Genomic DNA, 20,592 nt, shown 5'->3' on the forward strand with positions numbered 1-20,592 from the left:
TGCTCTTGTGTATGGCTAATCAGGTTGAGTTTTGATCAATGACAACTCCATTAATAATGGGCGATTCAGTGATGGTAAAGCCATTGAATGTCAGGGAATCATAGTTGGGCATTGTCATAGACTGACACTAATCTTGTGTGAACATTGCTTGCCACCCATCAGCACAGACCAAGATATAATCCAGATCTTGGTGCATTTAGTTGTGAATTGCTTCACTATCGGAGTCCTAAATGGTGCTGAACATTGTGTAATCATTAATGAACATCCCTATTTCTGACCTTATGCTTGAGGGAAAGCCAGTGATGAAACAACTAAAGATGGTTGGGCCTTGGACACAACCTTGAGGAGCTCCTTCAGAGCTATCCTGCAAATGAGATTCAATATAACCTTTGTGCTCACTGAGATTCCCAGCAGTGGAAGGTTTCCTCCAATTCCAATCAACTCCAGTTTAGCGAGGGCAACTTGATGCCATATTTGGCCAATTGCCAGATTTATTTTAAGGACATTGACTCTCATTTCACCCATGGAGCTCATTTTTGTTTTGTCCATACTTTGACCAAGTCTATAATGAGGTCAGGAGTCGAGTGATTTTGGCAAAACCCAAACTGATCAAAGCAAGTGCTGCTTGAAAGCACCATTGATTATTACATGTAAATAAATGCAAGCGTCACGATTCCAAACAAACTTGAGCAGCTAGTCATTTGATACAATTGTATCCTTTTTTTTTAAAAATATACAAAAGATTGGACAAGATTTTATGTATTTATTTCAGCAAAATACTCACAACTATTTCCGCTCTTTGATTGGTCTGTCTTCCTGACAGTCGTTCACTCAAGTTTCTGATTTTAAAAAAGCAAGAAATAGCGGTGTAAAATATCCTCCAGAATACATCATACTCCAAAATCAAACTGCCTTATTTCTAATAAGAGAAAGTAGAGTACCTTTATAACATCCATAGTGTTGTGCAGAAAGAGGCTGAAGGGTCAGAGGATTTTGGGAAAGTGAAGTAGATAAAATAAAAATACTGATCACCATTTACCTTGCTTGAAGAATAATTGCCAACTTTTGAAAAGCATACACTGGGAAGAGCCTAAATTTGAAGTGCTATTCTTGCCAAAAAGCCCTTTGAATATGGCAAAGAAACTTCCAATAACTTCTTAGTCGTAACAGAGTGCTGCACCACACAATAAAAAGTTTTCAAGATTGGCAATTGTCAATGCTAATTGTCCCACAAATCTAAAGTAGAATGGTGCTTTAACACATCATCTTAATGACATATTAGGTCACATAAACCACAACTGGTTCCTACACATTTAAAAATTGAGTCAGTAACATAGAAGTTAAATTCTGTTTTAATTATATGGCACTTTTGGATTCTTAATTGTTCGAGGAATGGAATTCATTATTTAATCTATTTTAGTGAATATTATCAATTTAATGATCCTTATTAATATTGATATTCATTCCTTTACCTATAAATTGAGGCTTTGTTTTCTCAATGTTGCTGATCATGTTACCTTCCCCTCATTCTCTACTTGGTGACTTACTGGTCTGGTTCCCAACACCAAATAGCACCAATAATTCAGACTCCATCTGGGTGGACCAAAATCAACTGAGCACAAAGCTCCTCTTGGGATTCTTACGGACATCACTGGTCTTGCCATGTTTAACATTTTACATTACTTAATGTCCCGAGCAAGGAGAAAAAAATGAAGTTAAAATAAGATCAACTACAGACTAATTAAGGAATAACCTTAATTATTTTTTGTCAAGGGATTCAAATGAATAGGCTCAGAGATCCTGCAGATTTACCCAGACTAGAATTTGAGAGATTTCTCACACAGGTTCAGCAGAATCTTAGCAAGTACAACTGGAACAAATAAAAAGCTGCAGATTCTGCAAATCAAAAACAGAGGGCGGGACAATGACACAATGAGTACAGCTGCAACATCCCAGGTTCAAACCTGGCTTTTAGTGCTGTTTTGTGGAATTTGCACATTCTTCTTGTGATACACAAGATGGTTTTCCTCCAAATGGTCCAACTTATTCTTTCATTCTTCAGAAATGCAGGGCTGTAGGCTAATTAATCTTTTATAAACACTGTGTGTAGGTGAATTATAGAATATGGGGGAAGGGAAAGAGAGCAGAGAGAGATGATATAAAATGGGATTAGAATTGTACCTTTTTTATTTGTATCAGTTTTTTGTACAAGAATAGAGCAAATACATGTTTGAAAGTTAAAGTAAGCTAATATGGCTGCAGAGCCTGTTTCTATGCTATCCAACTCTGAAAATTCAAGTCAGGCAGCATTGGTGGAGAGAGAAGCATGAAGTCAAAGAACTTTATATACTTACATAATTGTCAAATTTTTTGGACAAAAAAGGGGTCGACTTTTACACAGACAGCAGGAGTGTTGGGGAGAAGGTCCACCGTTGGGGCGTCAACTTATTAATTGGTCATACAAAAACACCTGATTTTAGGGCTGGGGGTCAATTATTACAGATTGAACAATTACACGAGTCTACACGGTTATTCTGATTATAGCTTTTTAAAAAAAAATTTAAACCATACATGAAGTCAATTACAAAGTTAAAAATACAAGTATAAAAGTACTCAATATTTACTTCATGTATTAATCCAGTCCACCCAAACCCCCCCCTCCAAAAAAAGAACCACAAAGAAAAAAATATGAAAATATAGAAAAGGAAGAAAAAGACAGCAAAGAAAAAAGGAAACCTAATTTGGATGGCTGAAAAGTGACACACACTTGACAGATCACAAATTCATATTCTATTTAATTTTCTTTGTAGAAGATCAACACTGGTCTCGAGAGTTGAGAAGAACTCATCTAAAGATTTACGCCTGAATTTTGTAAATATGGTTACCAAATTTGTAAAAATGTCATACTTAATTCTTAAATTTATAGGTAATCTTCTCCGATGTGTCTCTGCATTCCAATATGTCAGACTTCCATGCAACAGCTATACATTTTCTGGCCACTGCCAGCGAAATTTTAACAGATTCTATTTGATATTTCGACATTTCAATTTGGGTCTTGTCCCTGTCATGTTCCCTAGTAAAAATAATTCTGGGTTTTGTAGAAATTGAAATCCTCTAATTTGCTCTAAAAAATTTCCTAAATCTACCCAAAAAGGTCTTACTTTAGAACATAAAGTTGAATGTAAAAATGTTCCTATCTTCTCACCACATCCAAAACATTGGTCTGAAAGATTTGAATTTAATTTGTTTAATTTCTGTAGTGCAATATATAATTGATGCAACAAAAAAAAAAATATTGTACAGGTAGCTCCCGACTTACCACTGTAATGTGGACTGAAGGATTGGTGGTAACTTGGGTTGGTCATAAGTAGGGTAACAGGGACTTCAGCTGCCGTAAGGTCATACGTGTAGGTGGTCGTATGTGCAGGCGGATGCAACTTAAGTAGGTCAGAAGTCGAGGACTACCTGTACTAATCTATATCTTATAGTTATCATAATAGTCGTACGATCCCGACATAATTCAGACCAAATTTGTCTGATAGCTCTTCAACTTGAAATGTTAAATATCTCTCTCTCCCCACAGAACCTTCTACCATTTAGACTTGCTGCATACTTCCAGCATTTTATATTTTTTGTTGTAAATCAAATTTAAACATACTCAAATGTCATTACTTACAGAGAGTGACCAGGTCCCCAGTACACACCAATTCCAGCTTGCGCTCCTTTGCGCCCATTACTTGCACAGCAGCCATCCGTATAAACTGCAACAGCATCTCCTGGACATTAATGCAAAAGTACATATTTTCTGTTTACAAACAGCTTGAGCTTGAGCAAGTCCAATATTACTTGATTGCACCCTTTCATAACTTTTCACTCCTTCTTGAACTGAAATCCAACAAATTTACTTTATCTAATTTAATGACAGATGGGGAAATCATCTCAAAAAACTTAAGATGTTATTTTTAACATAATACCTTGCAAAAGAGTGAAATACTACAAAAAATGATCAAGGATTTGAAGTGGTATCTTTAAAATGTGAATGGAAGCCTTGGTGTAGGTACAGGTAGTCCTCGACTTCCGACCCATGCGAGTTACGTCCACCCACACGCATGACCAAAAAATTTTTTTAAACTACTGTACAAGTACATATTTTGTATTAAAAGTACTGTACACAGTGGGCCCTGCTCCTGGCGGCGGCCCGAGGCATACCGTTTCCAAATAAACTTGAAGAATAAGCTGCACGATACATTTGCCTACCCATGTAAGTGAACTTCTTTTCTGAGTCGATGAATGACTTGGTACTTCTGAATTTTTTACTGCATGGCTCACTGTCATCCTCAGACAAAACGCATGAACGCTTCTCCACTCCACTGGTCAGTAGTTCAAACTCATCAGCAGACTTACTTTGGTCACTGCAATCTAAAGAAGTTTGAGATAGATAGTTAACTTTTCAGAAGTGAATGAAAGAATGTAGATTCGAAGATGCGAGTCTGGAGAAATACGATTAGACTGCAAAATAGTAACAAGATTCAGAGTGGTTGCAGGGAACAGAATACAAAAAAAGGCAGTTTCAGAATGAGTATTTTTATTATGTTCTGGAAACAAATAGTGTACTGTGAGAGGATACCATCAGGAGTAACCAGGACCCAATACATCGGGCCAGATTTCAGCTACCTTTTTAAACACCAAGAAACAGGGAAATGAAAGTAAATGGAAATATATTTGTGGATCAAAACAGAAATACCCCAAGCTCAACAGAGCCAATTTTAGCCATGATTACAAGATTGTCACCTCTTTAAAAAGCAGAATGAGATCAAAGCCTGGGATCAACTTTCTAATATATATTCAGCAACCATTTACCCACCAATGATCCTTGCTCTGATAACAGCAGAAGGCTGCCATTCTTTGGTATTTAATAAAAGGAAACACATCTCTGCATCAACAGTAAGGGTGAGAAAAATATTTATAAATTTTTTTTACTTCAAATTACTAGATGCAGTTTATAACTATGCAATTATTTTAGAACATAATTGAATAAATTTCAGGCACTTCTTAAAGGAGTTCATTCAGGAATTTCATTTAATTGATATTAATTGGCTAGATCAAATTAGAGAATTGAAATGAGCCCTTCCGGGACTGTTCTCATTCCAATTTGAGATGAGAGGGGACCTTATAGAAAAATATAAAATTATGAAAGATCAGTAAGATAGCGGTAGGTAAATTGTTCCCATCAGTGGTTGGGACTCAAATTCAGCAATATAGCCTCAAGATCTAGGATCGTATATTTTGGACAGATGAGGAGGAACTGCTATTTCCAGGCAGTGGTGAATCGATGAAATTCACTGCCCATTGAAGTAGTGGCAGCTACCTCAGGGAATACATTTAAGACAAGATTGGCTAGATTTATACAAAGTAGGGAAATTAAGGGATATGGGGAAAAGGTAGGTGAAGATAAGCCTATCACCAGATCAGTCATGATCTCATTGAAATCAGAGCAGGCTCGATGAGCCAGATGGCCTACCCATGCTCCTATTTCTTATATTCTTATGTAATAATTAATTTTGAAGTGAACAGAATTTTGTTCATCAAAAAGATTTCATGTAAAAGAATGTTTCCTATTATCTCCTGACACTAGTGATCAACAAGATATATTTCCAGAAATTTAGTGAAGTAGACTTCAGCAAATGTACTTATCATTAAATTGTCTTGTGAAATAAGGTCTGTGTTCCTTTTACTCTTTTAGGGGCCACAGAATTCTCACATACTATTGCACAGGAAGCAGCAAAAAGCAGCCATCGACTTTTTTTTGGTATGACCTGCTTAGAACTCTGGTCAAAGTTTATGGACCTTCTTTTCCCTGTGAGCAGTCAAGTTTAGTTGGTTTCTTCCATACTTCTCTCCTCCTAACTAACTAAAAAACAAAAAATGATGATTTCAGCCATGCCCCTCCCCCCTTAAATGTGCTGAGGCCCTAGCCAGTGGTGGTGGGGGGGTTAGAGAAACGAGGAGGGGAGGGGGTGCATATGGCCCCAGTTAAGAATGGCTTCTCTACAGTACCACATTGGCATGATATCAAAAATAAAAATATAAACAATGAGGCAGGTTTGAGATTTTTAAATTTTCAACAAGTAGTCCATTACAATTTGCATTTGACAGCCCTTTTCAGGTATAGTGGAATCACATCCAAATCTAAAATTGAAACATTATCAAGCTTGACACAGAGATTTAAAACAAGTATATTAAAGTTGATTTTCTTTGTGCAATAATGCAATTGAGTTCATAGTTACGATAGAATTATGTTTACATTAAGGGCCTTCAGTAAAAAAAATAAGTATCTGTCAAAATCTATAAATATGCATTTATTAACCACCTACCTGCACACTTAAAATGTTAATAGTAATTAATGAACAAACTCAGCCATCATACTTTCACCCTACTGCAAATACCTTTGATGCATTTTTTTTAAAATGCATCTGCAATTTTCATTCCTTAACCGTTAGTAAGTTTCTCTGGTTACAAACATTTTAAAACTCATGTCAGTTCCTTATACAAAAACGGTCAAAATATATAAAGATTTAACCTATCATTATGCAATTCAAATATTTATGATTTACCTGTTGCTGCGGACTGTGAACTTGTAGCTGTGGTACCTATAAAAGCCCATGCATCATCTTCTGTTGCAAATTTCTTGAATTTGGCATTAGGAAATTTGTCAACTTGCTTTTTACAATCATCCCTAGGAGGAAAATGAGTACAATTTTAGAGCAACATATTCCACTCATTTTTAAAATCTTGTTTTACAAAATTAAATTTTAATTTAAGTTTAGACACTCAATTAACTTACAACCCCTGTATGTTTTGAAGTGCGAGAGGAAATTGGAGCACCTGGAAGAAACCTACGCAGACACGGGGAGAACATACAAAGTTCTTACAGACAGTGCGGAATTCAAACCTGGGTCAATGGCGCTGTAATAATGTGGAGCTAACTGTTCACTAACCATGCTGCCCCACAAATGAAAATAGGATAACTCCAAAAAAATAATAAAAAGAAACAAGGTAGAAACAATCCATTCATTATTAGAACTTATAAAAGATTACTCTCTTGTTTAATTCCCTTGATTATCTCTCTAATAGGCAGGTACAGTGTCCTCCATAATAATGTTTGGGTCTAAGACCCTTTTCTTTCCCTCTGTGCTCCAGTATCAAATTTGTATTCAAACAATTCATATGCAATTAAAGTGCATATTCCAGATTTTATCCAAGGCTATTTATATACATTTTAGTTTGACCCTGTAGACATTACAGCACTTTATATACATTGTTCTCATTTTAAGCGCACCATAATGTTTGGGACATTTGACTTCACAGGTATTTATGGGTCCTCAGGTGTGTTTCATTGCTTTACTGGTGCAGGTACAAGAAAGCTAGGCTTGCTTCTAAGCTTTTTATAACCTTTGGAGTTTGTAGTTACCATTTTTCTACAAGGATCAGAGTTGAGCAAACGAAAGACAAAGACATCATGAGGATGGAAAACAGTAAGTGAGAGACATCGCCCAACCTTGGGATTATCAAACTCAACATTATTAAGATCAAAAACCATAATGGTGATCTCAGTAATCACAATGGGGCTGGTAGACCAAGGATGGACCCCCCACCCCACCCCCCAACTGCAGATGACAGAAGAATTCTCATCATGAAGAAAAATCCCAAAGTGCCTATCTGACAGATCAGAAACACTTCAGAAGGTAGGTGTGGCTATCTCAATGACAACTATCTGCAGAAGACTTCAAGAACAGAAATACAGAGGCTACACTTTAAGATGCAAACTAATAGTTATCCACAGAAACAAGATGGCCTGATTATTTTGCCAAGCATAGAAGAGCCTGCTGAATTCTCAAAAAAGGTCTCGTGACAGATGAGACCAAGATTAACCTGTATCAGAGAGATGGCAAGAACAAAGGGTGGCAATATAAAGGAATGGCCCAAGATTCAAAGCATACCACCTTTGCCATGGTTTACATCTTGCAGCATTGCCTCTATTTCTGTTCATTGTAGCAGCTGCTGCAACACTGAAAACACACCACTGAACTCGGTGGGGTTTCCAGTAGAACTGTTTTTGAATTTTATGCACACCCCTTTAAGGCCACAGGAGTTCCGCCCCGCACAGCAGGGACGTCATCACGTGGCCCGGGACGCGAGTATGGCCTAAATCACGAGACAATGAGCAAGTCCCGACGGCGCCATCTTCTGCAGCTGCCCCGCCAGCACTGCGGTACAAACTGGGCCAGTTTGTTAACAGAGATGTGTGCCGCCACATCATGAAGTCTTCTGTGGACTGTAGTCATCGACACTGCCTCCTGAACAGTGTTTCCGATCTATCATACAGGCATTTGAGATTTTTCTTCATTATGATGAGAATTCTTCTGCCATTAGCAGAGAAGGTCTTCCTTGGCCTACCAGCCCTTTTGCGATTACCAAGCTCACTAGTACACTTTTTCTTCTTAATGATGTTCCAAACAGTTGACTTTGGTAATCCTAAGGCAATGTCTCTTACTATTTTATTCTTATTTTTCAGCTTCATAATGGTTTATTTGACTTACATTGGCACAACTTTGGTCCTCAGAAAAATGGCAACTACAGACTCAAGGTGATCAAAAGCAGAAGCCTAGCACTCTTATATCTGCACCAATGAAGAAATTAATTTTAAAACTGTGGAGCACAGGGACAAATAAAGGAAGAGGTGTCTTTGCCCTCAACATTCTGGAGGGCACTCACTGTACATGTACCAAAATGTATTTTTTAAGGATATTCAAGTCAACACTCTTGAAATTCACACATTCATTCCTGAACTGGAAATTGCCAATATGAACTTCACATTCTCCTGCTAACCAGTGTAACAAGCCCAAAGGACCCCAAAACCCAGGAGCAATAGACATTGACAAAGACAAGTAGTTTTTAAAACAACAGTTGTTTTTAAATCAACTTTAAACATGAAAACAGAATCAAATGTTAACTTATCTCTATACTTAACTAACCCAAATTAGCCCCCTTCTAATTCTAAGCACACGTGTATGTAATGTGTGTATACATTTATGAAAAATTCTTTGGTTCACAGTTCAGTCTCACTTCTTCCAAGTTCTCTGGTTGCAGGCAATTCTTACACTTGCACAGAATTTAACATGAATAAAGTTCACCAGGCTTTGGTGCTCAAAAGGTAAATATTTACCACTCAGGAAGGTTCTTGTAGGGTTTGCAGAGAGAGATTTGTTGTTCCAGGATTTCCACAACTGAGGTACCACCATTAGTCACCTCAAGGTCTCGCTGATCTCCAAAAGTCATTGCTGTTCACTGTATGTAACATTGGCAAGCTCTTATTTCAAAAAACCCTTGTTGAGATTGGTCTCACTCTTTCTCTCCAACTGAGACTGCCAGGAAGCCCATGTGACTCTCTCCTTTGCAAAGACCCCCACCTTCTTCAGCAAATAACAATTCTCCTCTCTTGGTCAAGCTGTTGTCTTAGATAAACAACCCAGGAGTGACCTTTCTGTGAGCACCCTGTAGGCACTTGGAAACAGCCAGTTTGGTTCCTCCAAAACAATGGCTATTCATTTCATGGGTCATTTCAATTATCACCTACTTGTGAAATGTACATAAAAGTCTCCATAGATCCTGCAATGTTACTGAATAGGAATTCTTCAATCTTTCAAATAAGGCCTGTTTTAAAATGTGTGTATGTAGTAACCTACTATAATCTGACAAAATTTGTCCCAATATTTATCCATTACACCAGTTACTGTTGTGCAGATAGTGGCAGACAAGTATGATTTGTTTGAAAACTTCTCTACGTGTGACTATGAAAGACAAAGGTCTCATTGGAAATGAACAAAATAATTTAACTCAAATCACAAGTTTAAACAACAGCTTCACTCATGCAAAATTAAATACTGTACTGCTGTTCATAAAAACAATGGAAAAAAATCTCCATTTAAATAGAAATATTAGCAACTAACTGGATTACATGATTTGAAATTCCAACCTTATTTTACTATTTTTTCCAGTTGTTGTATGGCTTGCTTTACAAAGCACTTATCCCAACCCAATGGGTCCAACAAAAGATCTAATCTCTGAAAACAAAATCAGATGAATAAGAAAGCTGCACAGGCTTTATTAATTTTGAAAAAGTCCATTTTGGAGTAGGAGTTGGCCACTAAGTTACTCAAACACTGCACCATTTCTTATCACAGTTGATCCAAATGCAAATTCATTAATTAAATATTAAGCGAACACCTACCACAATTTTAAAAAAACATTTAGAAAAAGCCAGTCTTCAGAGAAAAGTGTTACAACCTCAGATGAAAATTTGCCACATCGCATTTAAATCGGTGATCACTTTTTAAAACATCGGCTCCTAGCTCTGGATTCTCCCACAAGAGGAAACCATAATCTTCAGAATGTCCCTGAGAAAGCCCTTCAAATTCCCCAAAAACTCCAGTGGAAACCCTAACACAAAACGTCTATTCCAGATATTATAGTTGGGATTAATCCCTGCATTTGTTTTGGAATTGTCACCGAATGAAGATCATGTCCACTGCCTCTAAACAAATAGAAAACACACTGATCCATGCAGCAGCACTTCAACCTCCCACACCACACAATTGAATAGCACTATGGGTCAATATCCCTTATGGCAGACAGTAAGCAATCCTGTGTATTTACTTTGATTGAATCCTTTCTCTTTGTGGAAGATGGTCATGATTCCTGTCTGACACTCCCTGGAATATCCTTATATCTCCCACATCTAAGAGGAGGAGGTTGGGTTTTGGTGGCTGCTCTCTTCATTAGCATTTGATGCCTTGCACTGTTTAATTGCATTATTCTTTTAAATGTATTTGTCACATCATACCAAGTTCAGTGTGAAAGGTTCCCCTACAAACAGACCAACAAATTATCTTTAACATTCAGACAGTGACATAATAAGCACAATTACAGAGTGTAGGATTGCAATGAAAAGAAAGATCAAATAGCAGCAAGCAAGAGCCTGTTGGTGCACACTTTCACACTCTTAAGCCTTCTGTCCAATGGGAGGATGAAGATGAATCTTCTGATGTGAGATGGGTCTTTCAGTATGTTGGCTACCTTTCCCAAGCAGCAGCAGATGTAGATGGAATTTAAGGAGGGGAGGAAACTTTAAGTTCTGAGCTGCATTCACTTCCTTCTGCAGCTTTCAATCTTGAGCACAGCAGCTCCGATACCCAACTGAGTTAAATCCAGTGAGTATGATTTTGATGGTGACCTACAGAAATTATTGGAAGGACATGGCAAGCATTTTAGTTTTCTAAGGCTATAACAGCATTGTTGCACTTTCTTGATCATTCCATTGACGTACATTTCCCAGGTCAGGTCTTTGGAAATATTTATTTCTTATAACGTGAAGCTATTCACTTGACTTCAGCATTCATGTGGACGTGACTGTAGATCTGTCTCCTCTCCCGAAGTCCATAATCATCCTAGTTATATTACCGACGTTGAGAGTCATCTTAGCACCATGGCACCAGACTTTCAATTGCTTTCCTGCATTGCATCTCATTATATACCTCCTACTACAGTGCCAAGAAATTTGAAGGTGGGGTTGGAACTCTGAAACAACACTGCACTTTTGTTTTTAAATCATAACACTCACTTTTTGTTCTTGCAGTCTGCAGTTTTATGAAGAGCATGGTTTGACTTGGCTGGATAGCATGCAAAACACTGTTCTAAACTGCATGTGACGATAATCAATTCACTAGTTTTCTACCATGTTGTACAACACCATGTTACTACAATAAAAGGTCATGAAAATACTTTGAAAAATATGATGTTCCTTATTTCAGGAGTCACCAAAGCCAAGCTATGTCCTCCTTCACTCTGAGCCCAACTGTCCCACTATTCCAATGATCCAAACACACTGAGCCTCACTGTACCCCTAATCCAATAGTTTCCAGGGACACCAACCCTGACTGTACCCACATTCCAACATGATCCAGGGACAATGAAATCATTTCCAAATCCACCCCGACGACTCGAATCCACCCACTCAACCAGTTATAAATAGAGAATTTAGGTTAAAATGGCTTAAGTTAAAATGTGATGATTAATCATAAAAAGGGAAGCCAGAACGGACAGGGAGCTTACTAGCAACCAAGGACAAAAAGTTCAGCTGGATATGTTTTTTTTAAACATATCTTTTCATGGTCATAGTGAGAGACATGCAGGAGACAAAAGATTGATAAGAAGGGTGAGAAACAGAATTTAGTGTATGTAGAGTTCGCAGCGTACGTAACGAACGTGATAATTAAAAATGCAGTTGTACTTAGAATGCTTTTGCAATACTAACCAATTAAAACAGTATTAATAAGAAGGGGAAGGGCAAACAACAAGGGTATAAAAATCAATGCACTGTATGTATCGGGGCTTAACTGGTGAGAAGCCAGTTGAGTCCAACTCTGCAGACTTGTAAATAAAGCTTGTTGTGTCATCAGTTTTAAAGAGACTCATGTGTGAGAAGTTTTATTTCTGACAGTTCTCAAACTTTTCTTTTCCAATTGAGCGCCCTATGTTACATGTGCTGTGATTAGTAAAGGATGACAAAGTGAAATGTGAGTAGAAAAAGATCTGAAAAACCACTATTTCAATCATTCCCTAATTGACTCATGTGCAGTTTTAGAACTCCAAAGGAAATGGGCCAATGACAATTTTTCTCAAGCAAAATATTTCAGTAACAACTGGGTCTAAAGCAGTGGTCTCAACCTTTCCCCCTCACCACCACCCCCCCCACCCCACACCCCAACCACCCCCACCCCAACCACCTTAAGCAATCCCTTACTGATCAGAGAGTGCCTACAGCACAGGTGGTATGTGAATAGAAGGAAAGCGTTTGAAAACTACTGCACTGAACCAATCGCCTGCTCAGCAGAGGCCCAGGTACACGTTCCCACATGAGAGAGGGGCTAAGGAGCGAACCCGGGGTGTTTCAAGCACAATCTGCTGGAGGAACTCGGGGGACCCAGCAACATCCAGCAGGTTGAGTGCAGCTACGGATTCCAGCGCCTGCAGCCTCTTGCGTCATTCCATATCCCACTTCACCCCCGACCCCCATCCCCACCCCCACCCCCACCCCCACCCCAACTCACTCACTCACCAAGTCGCATAGACCCCAGGGCTCCTCCCTGCCTGCACCGCGTAGTAAAACCGACCCTTCATCTCGTGCACAAACGCAAGCACCAGTCCGCCCAACCGCCACATCCGGCCGCGCGCCCCGCCCTTTGTTGACGCGCTCCTCCTGATTGGCTGATCGACGGGGATAACGAGAGAGTGGAACACTCGATGAAAGAGACCTTGTTGCTTCGGGTCAACACCCCGACAATCACGTGACATCAGGTCTCGTCCCGCCCATTCCGACGCCAACTTCCGCTCCTTTTTCTGGCGTGGGGGTGGGAAGAAGCAGCGGCAGCAGGAGTGTGATGTTTGCGCATGCGCTTCCGAACTAACAGTTTGTAAGTTACACATGGTCAAGATGTTTCATTTTGGCGGCGTCGTCATTCATATAGGAAATTTGCCCTGTAAAAATTGGGTAACGTTGGAATTACAGTGCAGTCAGGCTTGGTATGCATGGGTCATTTCGCCTGCTGCAATGGGATCCCATGACTAGTCCCTCTTTTCCCTGCAATCCACTGGAGAAACACAGTAGGTCATGCAGCATCCATGGAAGTCAAGGGTGGCCAACGTTTGGGGCCTGAGCCCTTTGTTAGACGAAGAGAGGCGGAGAACTTCTTCAGGCATCTGCAGTAGAGCAGCTGAATGGAGTTAAGCAGGAAAGTTTGCAGATGCTGGGGCTGAGAGTAAGGCACAAATGTGCTTGAAAAACTTGGCAAATCATAGGAAGTAAAAGTTTTTGCTTGGGCTCTTTGTCAGGTATGAGGTCGACCTCAGCATCTGCAGATTTACTTTGTTATTTAACTCTCCCTCCCCACCCTTTTCCACCTTTGACATGGGCCACTGCCTCCATGACTCTGTGGTCCTTTCATCTTTCCCTGACCTCTCCTTCTCTGTCCCAACATCTCCTTCCTCAGCATCCCTTCCAGCTGAGACCAAGATTCAAGTGCATCTCCTCCATCCATTCAGTCACTCTTTTGTAGACCAGGGTGTATATCGTTCACAAGAGCAGTGGATCTCAACTTTTTTCTGTCTAAGGCCCACCTAGCTTCTGACCTAACATGCTGTGGTCCACTGATGGTAGTGACTGAGCAATATTTTCAAGTCAAAGGTATCTCTGAACGAAACATGTTTTTATCTAATTTAAAGAAATTTTATTTTACATTTTTAAAGAACAAAAATTACTGCAAGAACACACTCAACATAAAAAACTCCTGATCAAAATCAAAACTCAAGCCAAGAAGAAGGAGCCTGCTGTTCCTGAAGTTTCTTTACCAGTTTCCATATCCTTGGATCTATTGTAGATAATCCACACACGAGATCTGTGTCCACTTCAATGCAGTTTTGTGCCTTTATCTTCAACTGCAGCAATGTCAAAAAGGCTGATTCACAAAAGATAAGTGAGGCCAAGATTTTCTGAAGACACTCCTTCACAATGTTGGGGTAACTGGCATTTTTGGGCAAAACTCAGAGATAGGTGAAGTCTCAAACACATCTCTGCATTCAGAATCATTTTGAAGGTCAATGACTTCATTGTGTCGATCATCAGGAACTTTGTTGACTTTAACAAGAAAGGAGTTTCTCACCAGTGCCAGTCCTTCTCAGCTGATTTCTCTTGGAGGCAGCTGAGGTGCGAGACAACTTCCTTTGGAACATCAGCATCCATTCCATTAACAGCTACTGCTGAAAGAGATCCAAATATGGCAAAGTTCCCTCCCTCAGCCCTGTGTTTCCAGTTGACAAGCTTTTGTATAAATGCATTGAGAGCACAAACAAACTGGATGATAATTGTGTCCTTGCCTTGCAACCTGGGATCCAGTTTGTTCAATTGATCAAAAATATCCACAAGGTAGGCAAAGCAAAATACCCACAGCTTTTCATCGAAGCAGGTTTCCAGTTCAAACTTTTTTTGCATCTTCAAGAACAACTGAAACTCTTCTCGTAGTTTAAACACTCGTGTTTCCTGTTGATAACCATTGCACTTTGGTGTAGTAGAGCAGGTTCTGATGCTCTGAATCCATATCTTTGCACAGTTACTTGAACAACCTCACTTTTTAAGTAGTTTACAATTTTAATGACTTGACAATAACATTCTGAAGAGGAGGTGGAGGGTTTTTTTGAAGTAAGAGCTTACCGATGTTACATACAGTGAACAGCAATGACTTTTGGAGATCTATTTCATACAAGAGTTGGAAGCCACCTTTTGCTCCAAACGTGGCAGGTGTATTGTCAGTGCACACTCAACACAGATTGTGCCAGTTCAGACCCTCACGGTTAAAGAGCTCTGATACCTCTTCCGTCACATCTGATACCTTTTCCATCACATCTCTGATACTTGTCTCCAGAGAACAGCAAAATAGTATTTCTTCCTTGATTGATTCCCTCTTCACATATCAAACAAAGGCAAGAAGATGGGAACAAGATAAAATATCTGTGGATTCATCCAGCTGAATTGAGAACAATCGAAATGTAGCATCCTTGATTTCTGCAATCAACTGTTCTTTCATGTCATTTGATAAATCAGCAAACCTCCTTTGCACTGTAGAATTTGACAAGGGATTTTTTTCATCATTATTCACTTTCTTCTCCAAGCACAATCCGAGCCATCTTCAGGGCACATGGCTTGATCAGTACCTCTCCATCTGTGTGAGGTTTCTTCTGTTGTGCAATGAGAAGGCTGACAGCACAAGAAGCTTCAATTAGACACTTTTCTTGCTATAGAAATGCTCCACTTCATCCAAGCACTGACGCTTCAGGCATCCTTCCATTCGTATGAAAAAGTTCACATCCTTGTGTTGGTTTTGTGGACGAATCTTCAACAGGTGCAGTTGCAACTGGGATGAATGCAGAGAGTGATATCAGAGAACCTTTTAATTCTCCATGATCATAGAAGGATGTGAATCTGAACTTCATGTATTGTTCATCATTCCCTTATTTCATTATTTTCAAAGGGACTGTAAAAAAAAACTTGAATATGAGTTGAAGAAAAAAGAAATTTGAGATACCTGTATAATCCTTTTTAGATTTTTGGAAATCAATTTGTTTTTGAAATAAAAAAAATTAAAAAGTCTGATAACCATGCTTGTTATCTCAATGAACACTGATACAACATTAAAAATATTTTAAAAAAGCTAAAAACAAGAATTACATGCCATTATACGCTGTTTGTTATATATAATAAATATTATACTTCAAACACAGTGTTGCCAAAGCATAATTGTTCTATTTCTTGGCGTGTCTGTTTTAATTTGTCACCTTTTAGTTTTTTTCATGGTTTGTCAGTGTTTAAATTATAAATATATTGTATATTCAATATTCATTGATATAACAGGTCATTAATTATTATTATTATTATTCGTCACAAAAAAAAAATTTACAAAGGTCTAAGAAGGGTTATATCTAAAAAAACAATTTCCAGAGGAAATGAACATCCACATCATGATAAGCACATTAAATAACTGCTGTCCACACTTTTCCCTTCCTTCTCCTATCAGATAGCTATCCTTCTTCTTAGCCCTTTTCCTTCCTCTCCATCACCTATCAAATTCTTTTTCTTCTACCCTCCCTAAAAAACCAGTTTTATTGCAATTTACAAAGCATTTGTCTTTCAAATAATTACCATACATAAATACATGGTCTGTTAGTTTATGTTTAATTTATTTCTATAGTGTCCGGATGTTTCCTTGAATGTTAAAGGTTATTCATTTCCTCACAATAGCCAAGTAAACTTGTAACATATTCTACAGTCATGCAATCCCATGCTGGGTCAATCCTCAATTTTAGAGTAGAAATATGTCACGTGTCTTATAAACAGGAACCTCGTGTCTTGACTGAAGTGAAGAACAACAAGCAAAATAAGACAGAAATCACACACTTTGTCTCTCCATCTGTGATGGCCATTCACACCTTTGTGCACCTGCTTTTCACCCTCCAGCTGTTGTCTTCACCTTTCCCCAATCCCATATAGTTCCAGATACTTTCACTTTTTCCTTCTCTGCTTCCATCCATCACTCAACTCCTGTAGTCTCCCAACCCCACACCTCCCACTCCTCTATCTAGCTCCATCTGCCTATCATCCTTTGCCCCTCCTCAGTCATTGGCCTCTGTATCACTCCTCCCTCTCTCCTCTTTACACTTGCTCTCTTCTTTCTCTCAGTCTTGATGCAGGGTTTCCACCCTAATCTCCGCTCAGACGGGATTGCTCATTGGGCCCAGGCCAAGGTCTTACCCGGGGAAATGCCCCACGTAACCTGACCCATCTCTCGTCAACATCCATACTGAGAAACAGGTAAGGGTGAAAGTGCTCCACACCTTCCACTTCCTCGCACTAGTTCACTGCTCGGACACGCCCAGGTGCTCAGTGTTGCCATCTGTCATTCATGGGGGTCCCCAGTAGTGGACTCACTTGGCAGGAATCTGGCCCTTGTAAAACAGGGACCTGGGGTGGAAGATACTGCATCGAGCAGTGCCCTGTAACAAAAGACTACAGTTTGACCTGATTTGTGTTTTTAGTTCAACAAGATGTCTGCAGATTTTCCTGTTTTATTTCTGTGAGATGGAGGAGACTCCACCACATGCACATGGAATGTGCAAGGTTGTGGTGCCTCTTTGCCTTCTGAAGAGGCTGCTCTTCGCATTCTTGTTACATTACAGCCCCGCCCTCCTTATCTTTGGCTACCCAGTGTGGATGGGGATGTCCTGGTAGGCTGGCTCCTGGGCCTGGTGAAACTCGCCATCCATAGATCCTGGAAGCAAGCATTATTCCTCTTGCAATGATGCATTAACCATTTTCAGGGATTATGTTCACGCCTGGGTGTCCTTTGAACAGGAACGAGCAGGGTCCATAGGAACCATGGAGGGGGTTTCAGTAGCGCTGGGTGCCACGTGTGATACATGTATCCCAGATGGGGGTGACAATATTTTAATGTAGTTGCATTTCATATTTTGTATTTATTTAATTTTATTTTATGTATTTGTGGGGGTGGGGGGGGGGAGAATGTTTGCTTCCCAACAGCACAAGCTCACAGTGGTATTGCCCTCATCCCAGATCCGGAGCAGCTACAAGGCAGACTCACCCAGCTTTTGACATTAGCAATTTCCCCAGACCATTCTTTGACAGAGTGGTCTCACAGTACTGGTCAGCATCCTCACTATCATTGCTATCCATTCAGAGGTCCCCATCCCCTGGCCATGTCCCAGCACCATCTCCCCCACAGCATCATGGCTTTGACCTTGATTGGGCCTGGCAAGCCACTTCGAGCTGCTGCATCTTCACTAGCCTGGATGCCAGTTCGGTGCCCCTGCATTCTCATTGTCAGGCCCAGGTTTGTGCAACCCAAACAGCTTCTCCCATGGTGTATCAAGACTGCTACAGTATCTCCACCTCACACTTCAACTGGTTAGTTGCCTGTTTCTCCTTCCCCAAGGTTTCATGCTGGTGCCTCAGGGCAGCTGCCAGTAGACACAAGGCATCCCTTTGGCTCTCCTTGCACCTGGGAACCCTGATGCTCTGAGGTGTGATGAAAAATTATGCCCCATTTCCTCTCCTGTGGCTCTAGGCCATCTGGCCAATCCACTGGCCTACCAGCAGGTTGGCCAGGCTGCTGAATCTAGCACCATTATCTGTCCAACCCGGGATTCTACTACCTTTGCCTGTGGAGTCCTTGTTAGTTCTATTCACCAGAATGTGCACCACACGCTAGTTAGTGAAAGATAATGGTGACTTCTGATTGTGATGCTGTGTTACACAATAATACCTGCCACCTCCTCTGCAATAAGCAACAATGATACACTAATTAACACAAGAACACTAATCTAGTTATAATTTAGAACGGGTGAAATGCAGTGGTCTCCTAGGTGGATACCGCAGTCAGCCCCATCCTGAACTATACACAGATCATAACTGGATCTCCAGTGTCTCTCATGGCTTGCAACCTGGATCAGACTCCTCACAAATGGTCTTCCAGCATCGACTGAGGCTCGCAGCCTGGAGTGAAGCTCAGTGATCATCTCAAGGGAACAAGAAAGAGAGTGAGTTTCTCCATGTAGGTGGCCACGTATTGCCACTGGGGTGGAGGGCAGCTCAGGATCACCAATGTGATGTGAGAGCCAATTGCATGGCAGCTTTAACTGTGGGTGGATCTAACCCTTGATTGGCAGGTGAGGTGACTTTCGACCTGTCTACTTCCAGATTGGCCAGGCGACCTTCTATTCAACACACTTACACCTCTTTCCTAATGGCAGTCGCAAGAACAGAGCATGGCCTGGGTGGTGTGGATCCTTGATGATTTGCAGCATCCCATATGGATTTTCCTGATGGTGGGGAAAGTTTTGCTTGTGATGTAATTGGCTGTGTCCACTACCTTTTGCAGGACTTTAGATTCTACCTATTATGCTTCTTGATGGATGAATTGGCATTGCGACTGGGTGGAGTTTCCATACCATATGGAGAAATACCCTTGCAATGACTTATCAGAATCACTGAATTCCTCACTGTCAATATCCTGGTGGTTACCTTTGACTGGAAACTGAACTGCAGCAACTAATTCATTTCTAACTCCCAAAAAATTGTCTATCATCTACAAAGTTCATCAGTAGTGTGATCGAATACGTTATCCAGAGGATGGTGAATCTATGGATAAGATCCACAGATAAATATGGAAGCCAGGTCATGTGTATATTCAAAGTAGAGGTTGAAAGGCTCTTGATTAGTAAAGGTGTCAAAGGTTATGGGGAAAAGGCAAAAGAATGAGGTTGAAAGGAAAAAATATATCAACCTTGATTTGAATGGTAGTGTGGACAAGTTAGGTTGAACGGCCTAATTTTGCTCCTATGCCTTATGCTCTCCTTACTTGCCTGGATGAGTGAAGCTTCAACACACTTAGGAAGATCAACAGCATGCCAGGAGTTAGCATCCCACTTGATAGGGGACCCCATCCATAACTTTTCACTCATGACACCACTAATATACAGTAACAGCCATTTGTACCATCTACAGAATGCTCTGTAGTAGCCCGGCAAACGACCTGAAACAGCATCTTCTCAACTCAGAACTTCTACCAGCTCGATTGGCAAGGGCAGCAAAATCACCAAAAGCATGCCCTCCAATCTACATCTTGCCCTGACTTCAAAATATATCAATGCTGCTTCACTGTTACCGGGTTGAAATCCTGGAATTCCCCTCCATAACAGCATTGTGTGTTTTCTCTCATCTTAAAAATTGCACAAATTCAGGGAGACAGCTCGACCCACATTCTCAAGGGCAATTGAGAATGGGCAAGAAATGCTGGCTCACCCTGTCCATAAATTGCTCTGTTTGGTTTTTCTCAGGACTCAGGAAAAAGTCTTAGCTTTTACTACATTGATAGCCAGATGAGCTATTTTATTGAAATAGAAAGGAGA

General features: G+C 40.1%; 1 protein-coding gene across 5 annotated transcripts in view; it reads right to left on the reverse strand.

Annotated features, from left to right (window-relative positions):
* The window catches only part of rnaseh1 (ribonuclease H1), a 49,758-nt gene extending 36,330 nt beyond the window's left edge, over positions 1-13,428 (reverse strand). For 4 of the 5 annotated variants that reach the window (XR_011340363.1, XR_011340361.1, XR_011340362.1 and 1 more), the window contains exons 1-5: positions 13,178-13,335; positions 6,615-6,736; positions 4,258-4,419; positions 3,677-3,776; positions 785-839 (exon numbers count right to left, since the gene is read on the reverse strand). Coding sequence is in view for 1 of the 5 variants with exons in the window: in XM_069886200.1 (XP_069742301.1) it covers positions 785-839; positions 3,677-3,776; positions 4,258-4,419; positions 6,615-6,736; positions 13,178-13,413 (675 nt within the window). In the remaining 4 variants the exon portion in view is untranslated. Of the gene's footprint in view, positions 1-784; positions 840-3,676; positions 3,777-4,257; positions 4,420-6,614; positions 6,737-13,177 lie in introns of all 5 variants that reach the window. The other variant, XM_069886200.1, reaches the window with a different exon arrangement.
* Between the last annotated feature and the right edge of the window lie 7,164 nt (positions 13,429-20,592).

Source organism: Narcine bancroftii, chromosome 6 (genome assembly GCF_036971445.1).
Source record: "Narcine bancroftii isolate sNarBan1 chromosome 6, sNarBan1.hap1, whole genome shotgun sequence".
NCBI lineage: Eukaryota > Metazoa > Chordata > Chondrichthyes > Torpediniformes > Narcinidae > Narcine > Narcine bancroftii.